The sequence below is a fragment of the Carcharodon carcharias genome, chromosome 36 (assembly GCF_017639515.1).
Source record: "Carcharodon carcharias isolate sCarCar2 chromosome 36, sCarCar2.pri, whole genome shotgun sequence".
Taxonomy (NCBI): domain Eukaryota; kingdom Metazoa; phylum Chordata; class Chondrichthyes; order Lamniformes; family Lamnidae; genus Carcharodon; species Carcharodon carcharias.
This window is the reverse complement of record NC_054502.1, coordinates 3319403-3330476: the sequence shown is the minus strand read 5'-3', so window position 1 is coordinate 3330476 and position 11074 is coordinate 3319403. Positions and strand designations below refer to the sequence as shown.

Here is an 11074-nt window from a genome sequence, read left to right as displayed (position 1 = left end):
ACACAGACACTTCCATTGAAATGCATTAACTTCCGCAGGCGACTCCTCCTCCTCCGCCCCGCGGGCGGCGCTGTTCCCGGAGGCTCCTCCTCCTCCGCCCCGCGGGCGGCGCTGTTCCCGGAGGCTCCTCGTCCTCCGCCCCGCGGGCGGCGCTGTTCCCGGAGGCTCCATGTCTCTACCCCTGTCCTCCGTCAGGCGGCGCTGTATTGGCGCCGGGACCCGGGGCCACTCTTTCACAATTTGTTACCTCGTCGTCGTATAAGATAAAGATGGCGGCAGAGAAAAGCTGCGGGGGGGTGAGAGACCGGGAGAGGAGGGGGGAAGGGGGAAGGGGGATCCGGGATCCGCGGTGGGGAATTGGGGCCCGCTGAGGGAGAAGGGTCAGTGTTGAGGGAGCGCCGCACTGTGGGAGGATCAGTACTGAGGGAGCGCCGCACTGTGGGAGGATCAGTACTGAGGGAGCGCCGCACTGTCGGAGGGTCAGTACTGAGGGAGTGCCGCACTGTCGGAGGGTCAGTGTTGAGGGAGCGCCGCACTGTGGGAGGGTCAGTACTGAGGGAGTGCCGCACTGTCGGAGGGTCAGTACTGAGGGAGCGCCGCGCTGTCGGAGGGTCAGTGTTGAGGGAGCGCCGCACTGTGGGAGGGTCAGTACTGAGGGAGCGCCGCACTGTCAGAGGGTCAGTATTGAGGGAGTGCCGCACTGTGGGAGGGTCAGTACTGAGGGAGTGCCGCACTGTCGGAGGGTCAGTACTGAGGGAGCGCCGCACTGTCGGAGGGTCAGTACTGAGGGAGTGCCGCACTGTCGGAGGGTCAGTGTTGAGGGAGCGCCGCACTGTGGGAGGGTCAGTACTGAGGGAGTGCCGCACTGTCGGAGGGTCAGTACTGAGGGAGCGCCGCACTGTCGGAGGGTCAGTGTTGAGGGAGCGCCGCACTGTGGGAGGGTCAGTACTGAGGGAGTGCCGCACTGTCGGAGGGTCAGTACTGAGGGAGTGCCGCACTGTCGGAGGGTCAGTGTTGAGGGAGCGCCGCACTGTGGGAGGGTCAGTACTGAGGGAGTGCCGCACTGTCGGAGGGTCAGTACTGAGGGAGCGCCGCACTGTCGGAGGGTCAGTGTTGAGGGAGCGCCGCACTGTGGGAGGGTCAGTACTGAGGGAGCGCCGCACTGTCAGAGGGTCAGTATTGAGGGAGTGCCGCACTGTGGGAGGGTCAGTACTGAGGGAGTGCCGCACTGTCGGAGGGTCAGTACTGAGGGAGCGCCGCACTGTCGGAGGGTCAGTACTGAGGGAGTGCCGCACTGTCGGAGGGTCAGTGTTGAGGGAGCGCCGCACTGTGGGAGGGTCAGTACTGAGGGAGTGCCGCACTGTCGGAGGGTCAGTACTGAGGGAGCGCCGCACTGTCGGAGGGTCAGTGTTGAGGGAGCGCCGCACTGTGGGAGGGTCAGTACTGAGGGAGTGCCGCACTGTCAGAGGGTCAGTACTGAGGGAGTGCTGCACTGTCGGAGGGTCAGGACTGACTGAGGGAGCTCCACACTGTCGGAGGGTCAGGACTGACTGAGGGAGCTCCGCACTGTCGGAGGGTCAGGACTGACTGAGGGAGCTCCGCACTGTCCGAGGGTCAGGACTGAGGGAGCGTTGCACTGTCTGAGGGTCAGTACTGAGGGAGCTCCGCACTGTCGGAGGGTCAGGACTGACTGAGGGAGCTCCGCACTGTCCGAGGGTCAGGACTGAGGGAGCGTTGCACTGTCTGAGGGTCAGTACTGAGGGAGCGTTGCACTGTTAGAGGTCATTACTGAGGGAGCGCCGCACTGTCTGAGGTTCAGGACTGAGGGAACTCCGCACTGTCCGAGGGTCAGGACTGAGGGAGCGCTGCACTGTCGGAGGGTCAGTATTGAGGGAGCGCTGCACTCTTAGTGGGTCACTAATGAGGGAGCATTTCACTGTCAGAGGATCAGTACTGAGGAAGAAGTGAGCTGTCAGAGGGGAAGCATTGTGGGAGTGCTTATGTATTCTTACTGAAAAGATTCCATGCTTGGAAGCTCTGGGTGACTATGAGATTGAGGGCAGTGTTAGGCTATGTGACCAGTGACATGCTGGCTCTGAGCCTACTATGCCTCCATGGATGTTAGCAGCCTATCCCCAGCAAGAGTCTGACCCATCGGGAGAGGCGGATAGAAAGGAGTGAAGAAGATATTGTTATCGGATTGGTGCATTTACACTGTCTGTAGTAAATGAATATGCTGGAGTTTAGTCATTATTACATTGGGTTTCTACAACTCTTTTGCAGAGGCTGTGAACAGGATTAAAGAGATCATTGCAGGTGGAGTTATAAAGGCTGTCAGTACTTCCACCTCGCAGTTCAGTGGTCCAATGGTTACTGTGTACCACCAGCCGGCCCCTGTTACACATCCGACAACCACCACGGCAAAATCACAAGCTGGGGTAAGTATGTCGTTGCAGCATGTAGGACATTCATCTTTGAAATGGTCTCTAGGTTCATTCTCTCTGTGGCTTTGAGTGACTAAGAATTCAAAGCACCCAATAACATTCCATCACTCAAACTGTAAGGCAAAGGGGCTACAGTGCAGCTGGTGTGAGATGTGGACAGTTTTGGATGCACTGCTAAGTGAAGGGAGCTTTACTCTGTATCTAACCCCGTGCTGTATCTGCCCTGGGAGCGTTTGACGGGGACAGTGTAGAGGGAGCTTTACTCTGTATCTAACCCCGTGCTGTACCTATTCTGGGAGTGTTTGATGGGGACAGTGTAGAGGAAGCTTTACTCGGTATCTAACCCCATGCTGTACCTGTCCTGGGAGTCTTTGATGGGGACAGTGTAGAGGGAGCTTTACTCTGTATCTAACCCTGTGCTGTACCTATCCTGGGAGTGTTTGATGGGGACAGTGTAGAGGGAGCTTTACTCTGTATCTAACCCTGTGCTGTACCTATCCTGGGAGTGTTTGATGGGGACAGTGTAGAGGGAGGTGCATTTTGCATTGTGCTAATTGTACCTGAGGGGCAGGAGGAATGAGAAAGTGGAACCTGTTCAGTGCTTGTGGCTCTGCTGATTCTCTCCCCTTATAGAAACTGGGCCGAGAGAACAACCCCACTTCCAGTGAAAGCCGGGGGTTCACTGTGCAGCCCGACAGTAAATTTCACAAGATAAGCTTACACTCTGCTTCCTGATTTTGAGTGTGTTAATAGTTAGCTGTCACAGGCATTCATCTCTTCTGCCTGGCTGGAGACCAGGGTGAATACTTGAGGTGAAAGCGTCCAGCAGGTACTGTGTGCATGTACACCCTCATCAAGATATGCCCATCAACCTTCATGAAAATGGAATAGATGTCTGTTGTATCTTGGTAGAAGGATATTGTGAGTGTGGGACCGAGGACAGGGTTAGGCTGGGGTGTGTGATCTCCTTACTCCTGTGACTTGCTAATACGCTCTCAGCAGATTGAATGGGTGTAATAACATTTCAAGGGGGTTGACAGGGTAGATACTGAGAGGTTGTTTCCCCTCGTGGGAGAGTCTAGGACCAGAGGCATGATCTCAGAGTAAAGGGTCACCCACTTAAGAAAGAGATGAGGAGGAATTTCTTCTCTGAGGGTGGTGAATCTGTGGAATTCTTTACAGCAGAGGGCTGTAGAGGCTGGGTTGTTAAATATATTCAAGGCTGAGATAAACAGATTTTTAATCAGTAAAGAGATCAAGGGCTGTGGGGAAAAGGCAGTAAAGTGGAATTGAGGATTATCAGATCAGCCATGATCTCATTGAATGGTGGAGGAGACTCGATGGGCCGAATGGCTTACTTCTGTTCCTAAGTGTTATGGTGTTATGGACCGGGGGGGGTGGGGGGGGGTAGATGGGGGCCTGGGGCTGATGGGGATGTAATTGGGAGGTGAAAATTGAGCTCAGAGTTGATTCTTATCACCTGAATTCCTTTGTTATTTTCCAGAAACCTGCTCTCCAGCTCGAGATGGTTGGGAGGATTCGGAACTCAGGTGCCTGACGATCTTGAGAGTCCTTAGGCTGCTGCTGGATTTGTCGTTGAGCTGGGCCTGGATTCTCGCTCTGGAATCATGTCATTGAATTGTGAATCACAGGATCCCCAGGATAAAACCAGCGGCTACAGTAACAGACTGTCCCTGAGCTGTAGTAACAGTGCGTGGAGTCGTCTCACTCTCATCTCCCTCTTCATGTTAAATATCCAGTGAGTTACACCATAGAAACCAGTTGGAACAATAGTCATTAGAGCCTTGTTGTTGGTGCATCTTGTACCCTCACTCTTCCAGCATTTGTACAATCACCAGTGTGACTGCAGTTACTATCATACCCCGCAACATTTCCCAGTCCAAAACAAGGACTTTCCCAAATTCGGAGGACAGGGCTACAGAGAGAGACACGATGTGGGATCGACTCTCCATGAGGGGTGTGAGGGAGAGATACAAACATACGATTTAGGAGCAGGAGGCGGTCACTCAGCCCCTCGAGTCTGCTCTGCTGTTCAATAGGATGATGACAGACCTAATTTTAACCTCAACTCCTGCCTACCCCTGATAACCTTCGCCCCCATTGCTTATCAAGAATCTATCTGCCTCTGCCTTAAAAATATTCAAAGATTCTGCCTTTTGAGGAAGAGAATTCCAAAGTCTTTTGTTTTATCCATTCACAGGATGTGGGTGTCGCTGGCCGGGCCAGCGTTTATTGCCCATTCCTAATTGCCTTTGAGAAGTTGGGGGTGACAGGGTCTCACAACCCTTTTCCTCATCTCAGTTTTAATGGGCGACCCCTTATTTTTAAACAGTGACCCCTAGTTCTAGATTCTCCCACAAGCGGAAACATCCTCTTCACATCCCCCCTGTCAAGCTCTTATCAAGATCTTATATGTTTCAATCGAGTTGCCTTACTCTAGCCTAGTCTGTCCATCCTTTCCTCATGAGATAGCCCACCCATTCCAGGTATTAGTCTGGTAAACCTCTGAGCTGCTTCCAACGCATTTACATCCTTCCTTAAATAAGGGGACCAATACTGTACACAGGACTCCAGATGTGGTCTTGCCAATGCCCAATATAACTGAAACATAACCTCCCGACTTTTGTATTCAATTCCCCTCCCAATAAATAACTTTCTATTAGCTTTGCCAATGACCTGCTGTACCTGCATACTAACCTTTTTTCATTCATGCACTAGGACACCCAGATCCCTCTGAATCTCAGAGCTCTGCAATCTCTCACCATTTAAATAATATGCTTATTTTATTTGTCCTGTCAAAATGGACAACCTCACATTTTGCTAAATTATACTCCATTTGCCAAATCTTTGCCCACTCTACTCAACCTATATATATCCTTTTGTAGCCTCCTTATGTTCGTCTTCATAACTTATTTTCCTACCTAACTCCTTTGTGTCATCAGCAAACTTAGCAACCATATCATCATAACTTCATCCAAGTAATTTATGTAAATTGTAAAAAGTTGAGACTCCAGCTCTAATCCCTGTGGCACACCACTCATTACATCTTGCCAATCAGAAAATGAGCCATTTATGCCTACTCTCTGCTTCCTGTTAGCCAGTCAATCTTCAATCCACGCCCCTACACCATGAGCTCTTATTTCCCACAATAACCTTTGATGTGGCATCTTATCAAATGCCTTCTGGAAATCTAAGTACAGCACATCCACCAGTTCCCCTTTAACTACAGCACATGTTACTCCTTCAAAGAACTCCAATAAATTGGTTAAACATGATTTCCCTTTCACAAGACCATGTTGACTCTGCTTGATTGCTTTAAATTTTTCAAAGCGCCCTGCTATAACGTCTTTAATAATAGCTTCTAACATTTTCCCTATGACAGATGTTAAGCTAACTGGCCTGTAGTTTCCTGTTTTCTGTCTCCTTCCCTTTTTGAATAAAGGAGTTATATCCGCCATTTGCCAATCTAATGGAATCTTCTCCGAATCTAGGGAGTTTTGGAAAATTAAAACCAATGCATCAACTATCTCACTAGCCACTCCTTTTAAAACCCGGGGATGAAGTCCATCAGGACCCGGGCACTTGTCAGTCCGCAGCTCCAATAATTTACTCAGTACCACTTCTCTGGTGATTGTAATTTTCTTGAGTTCCTCCCTCCCTTCCATTTCCTGATTTGCAGCTGTTTCTAGGATGTTACTCGTATCCTCCATAGTGAAGACCGATGCAAAATACCTGTTCAATTCAACTGCCATCTCCTTATTTTCCATTATTAATTCCCCAGACTCACTTTGTTAACTCCTGTTTTTAAATTTTTTTTTGGAAAAATATACTTTATTCATAAAGTATCTGAAAGAACATTACAAAACATTTCAAAATGTGGCCATCACAAAAAGTGCAATCAGATTCCAGTTTTCCACATAATCATGAGGTGCTTCAATACAATCAATGAACATTACAGACATTTGAACATGGTCATTACAGACAGTGCAATGGTGTTTAAGTTATCGACATGGATCATGTTGCACTCTGAGGTGCTTCACTACAATTGTGATACATATAATATTCACTGAATACATTCATTGTGAGCTGTACAGCCCGAGGGGTCTATACAGTTCCCAGCCCCTCGGTGCACTGTGGCAGAAAGGTCTTAGACAGCGACCCTTCCCCATTGGGCCTCTGCGGTGGCTGCCCCAAGCTTAACTATGAGCCTCAGCACGTAGTCCTGGACCTTGGAATGTGCCAGTCTGCAACACTCGGTCGGGGACAACTCTTTGCGCTGGAAGACCAACAAGCTTCAGGCAGACCAAAGAGCGTCTTTCACCGAGTTGCTGATCCTCCAGCTGCAGTTGATGGTTGTCTCAGTGTGTGTCCCTGGGAACAGCCCGTAGAGCACAGAGTCCTATGTCACAGAACTGCTCGGGATGAACCTCGACAGAAACCACTGCATCTCTCTCCAGACCTTCTTTGCAAAGGCTCAATCCACAAGGAGGTGAACAACGGTCTCTTCCCCACCACAGCCACCTCGAGGGCAGCGTGCCGAGGGGGTGAGACTCCTGGCGTGTAGGAAGGATCTGACCGGGAGGTGCTTCTCTGCATAAATTTTTCAGTGAAGGACAGGTGGTTCAGCACGGTCCAACTACTTGGTGCGTTCCGCAGCAGCTTGGGCAGACCCAAAGTTGTTTGCTTTTTCCTTAAGTTTGATGCTTTCCTTAACATCTTTAGTTAAACACGGATTGTGGGTCCTCCCCTTAGAATTTTTATTTATGGTAGGAATACACTTACTCTGAGTATTCTGAAATATCCCGTGTGTGTGTGTGTGTGTATTTTCATCTGTGATTTACTCACCCAGATACTGTGAACAAAAGGTTTTCCAGGGAGCCTCATTGATGAGGTAGTGAGGGCCGAGGATGGTTGGAGAAGGGGATTTACGGTTCCTGGACCAGGAAAGCCAGGGGTCCTGCTCCTCATCGCCACCCAGTGACCTCAGCTAGAAAGTACAAGTGTGTGAGCACACAGCAGATGAGGACATTAAAGTACCAGAAGTCCTAACACTTGTTTTTAATCTTTCAGGTTCAGTGAATCTCTAACACCACATGAAGTGAAAGATTCAGGTACATCATTACTGCTTTATTAACAGTAGCAAGTGCTAGCATTTATATGGCAAATTTCACCAACTAAAATATCCTCAGATGCTTTACAGACAAAATTTAACCAAGCGCTTGGTCAAGTAAGTTGGTTTTGAGCATGTTTAGAGGAAGGCAGAGAGGTTTGGACAGGGAATTACAGAACCTCAACTCCACTTTCTGCCTGCCTGCTTAACCCACCAGTCCTACAGGGAGAAAAATCTGCTCAACATTGATTATAGTCAAGACTATGGCACTGCTGTCTGGTGTAGAGAATTCCAAAGACTAGCTCCATTGCTACCTGCAGGATCCCCAGACCAATCTCATTCCTAGTTACACCCTCCTGTCCCTGACCACGGACTGAAGTTGAAGCACCTGAGCTAAATGGTGTGATTGGACAGGTAACCCTGCCCCTCCCTGACATATCACAATGTCCAAAGTCCAGACTCCAGCTCAGGTCATGAGGACTCAACTGTGCTCTTCTCCACCGATGCTGCCAGACCTGCTGAGTTTTTCCAGGTATTTCTGTTTCTGTTTTGAACTCTGAGCCAAAGTTCCTCGAGCAGCAGATGTGGTTGTTGTGAATCTCTCAAATGTCCACCAGTACCCACGTACTACAGCTGCAACACATCACCTGGCCTGCCTGCCATCTTTATTTGATGGTCTATTTAGTTTTACTAATACTAGTTTAACCAGTTAAGCTATAAATTGAATATAATTACATCTTCCCAGTCTTGGCATAAACTACTGCCCCAGTTTAGAAGGGGTAAAACTCAGAACCTACCTGCTCACTGTCTCCCTCTGTCAAACTGTTCTTTGTCCTTGTAAACAACAAGAACAGCTCCTCTCCCCTCCCTCCCCAGATTGCTGAGCATCCTGTAGAAGCGGTACTCCATATGCTAGCAAAATCCTCCTGTATTTCTAACAGCAAGTACTGAAAAGACCTGACACACTCACTGCTGACTGGGTAACTGCTTCCAAGTAGCCACTTCATCAGCTGTGTAGCTGCCACTAACCGGCAGCTAGTTTACCACTGACTAACACTGAAAAGGAATAACAAGTTAAAGTTAAGTTCAATGCAAAACTTGACTAGATTTCAGAAAGAGATCCACCCGTAAAACACTGGGAATTCCTTCAGCAAATTCCCAAGTTGGGTCATTGGTCAAAGGTTCCAGTCAGCTGAAGACACACTGCCAATGTTGGAGTGATTAATCTCAGGTTACTCCAGAAGCCAGAATTGGAGAAAGAGTGAGGACTGAGAGGTTGTGCAGCTAGAGGAGATGATAGAGAGGGGAGTGAAAAAGCCAATGAGGGATTTCAAAACAAGACTGAGTTTTAAAATTGAACTGTTATTTAACGATAAGAGTCAGTACAGGTCAATGTGTCCAGGAGTGATAGGTGAAAGGGACTCGGTGCGAGTTAGGTTCTGGGCAGAGTGATGATGATGAGTGAAAGGGACTCAGTATGAGTTAGGGTCTGGGCAGAGTGAGTGATGGGTGAATGGGACTCGGTGTGAGTTAAGGTCTGGGAAGAGTGATGATGATGAGTGAAAGGGACTCGGTGTGAGTTAGAGTCTGGGCAGAGTGATGATGATGAGTGAAAGGGACTCGGTGTGAGTTAGGGTCTGGGCAGAGTGATGATGATGGGTGAAAGGGACTCGGTGTGAGTTAGGGTCTGGGCAGAGTGATGATGATGAGTGAAAGGGACTCGGTGTGAGTTAGGGTCTGGGCAGAGTGATGATGATGGGTGAAAGGGACTCGGTGTGAGTTAGGGCCTGGGCAGAGTGATGATGATGAGTGAAAGGGACTCGGTGTGAGTTAGGGTCTGGGCAGTGATGATGATGAGTGAATGGGACTTGGTGTGAGTTAGTGTCTGGGGATCAGAGTTTTGGATGAGCTGATGGAGGTTGGAAGTTCAGAGCGATTTGATTTTGTGGCTGTGTGTGTGTGTGAGAGAGAGAAATAGGTGTAAATAAGGCAGTGTGAGAAATCTGGGATAGTTAGAGCAGACACTAGAGCACAGGATGCTGTGGGCATGATGTTCTTTACAGTCTTTAAACTGTCTGCAGTTACAAGAGAGTGTTTGATGGGGACAGTGTAGAGGGAGATTTACTCTGTACCTACCCCCATGCTGTACCTGTCCTGGGAGTGTTTGATGGGGACAGTGTAGATGGAGCTTTACTCTGTATCTAACCCCGTGCTGTACCTGTCCTGGGAGTGTTTGATGGGGACGGTGTAGAGGGAGCTTTACTCTGTATCTAACCCCGTGCTGTACCTGTCCTGGGAGTGTTTGATGGGGACAGTGTAGAGGGAGCTTTACTCTGTATCTAACCCCGTGCTGTACCTATGGTTATATTTTCTTCTCTCTCTGTAGTGAGGACAGTTCCAGCCACACCATGCTGGCAGGTTGAGCAGTTCATGGTGGCAGAGGAATGTAAGAAATGTACACGGTTTGAGGTGGTGAGTATTAATGGAAAAGGTACAGGATGGGAGTGTGGGGAGATGTACAGGGGAGAGGTAGAGGTGTCCCCAGAGGGACAGAGAGCAGGTGTCCCTGTACGACACGAGTCAACTACAGGTATCTGTGCATCAAATATTTACATACTGCACCATGTGGGGTGCTGCACCCGGTGGGTGGGTGGTGTGTGCCCAGCATGGGGTGGGGGGAATGGTGCATGCTCCGGTGCGTGGGGGGCTGTGCCCGGCATGGGTGGGGGTGTGTGCCCGGTGGGTGGGGGGAGTTGTGTGCCCGGTGGGTGGGGGGAGTTGTGTGCCCGGTGGGTGGGGGAGTTGTGTGCCTGGTGGATGGTCAAATTGTTGTGAGTTGCCTCTTGTCTTGACTGTCGTGTTATTTATAGAAAACACATGAAGCCTGCAGCAGCACCGGGTTTGTGGAAAAGATTAACTGCTCCGAGTCACAGAAAGAGGAATATAAAAGGTATTGAAACCTTGGCTGGGTGTTTGTTGGGAATGTGTGTGTCTGCTCTCTTTGTGTTCTCTGTCTGAGGGACTGAGAACGACACTGGGTGGATTATTCACCCACTGACAAGAGGATTTGGTCTCTAGCTTCTGTCTCGGTAACTTTGTTCTTACCCTCTGCAGCTGCCGCTCCACAGGTATGGAGGAGACTCTGTTCTGGAGGTTCGAAGGGACCATGATTTTCCTTTCTGTCATCTTCGCTGTGCTGGTCATTCTCCGTCAGAGAGCACTCGACAGACTCGCCTCGGAGAAGGTCCGGAAACAAATTGAATCCATTTAAGCAGCTTTACAGCCTCGGCACCAGAACCCGGTGTGCTGGATGTACAGACTGTGGAAGCAGATTCACCTCATGGTGGAAGGACAGAACTGAATGATAATCAGTATTCTAGAGACTCCTGTGTAATGCTGCACCCATCAATGCAATCTCTCATAGCCTAAACCCATTCACTTGTTCAATACTGATGTGAAAGACAATTTAAACATTGCTTCAGTCTCCCTCACCTGGCTC

At 49.5% G+C, this 11074-nt stretch overlaps 1 protein-coding gene across 2 annotated transcripts; it reads left to right on the top strand.

Annotated features, from left to right (window-relative positions):
* The first annotated feature begins 210 nt into the window (after positions 1-210).
* jtb (jumping translocation breakpoint) lies at positions 211-11066 on the top strand. 2 transcript variants are annotated; one of them, XM_041179808.1, is made up of 7 exons: positions 211-296; positions 2284-2438; positions 3949-4203; positions 7536-7576; positions 9962-10047; positions 10446-10525; positions 10690-11066. In XM_041179808.1, exons 3-7 carry the CDS (start codon positions 4073-4075, stop codon positions 10844-10846), a joined length of 495 nt encoding a protein of 164 aa, XP_041035742.1. In that variant the 5' UTR covers positions 211-296; positions 2284-2438; positions 3949-4072; the 3' UTR covers positions 10847-11066. The 2 variants fall into 2 exon arrangements, with proteins under 2 accessions (XP_041035742.1, XP_041035744.1); XM_041179810.1 differs by lacking the exon at positions 211-296 and adding an exon at positions 1611-1646.
* The last annotated feature ends 8 nt before the right edge of the window (positions 11067-11074 follow it).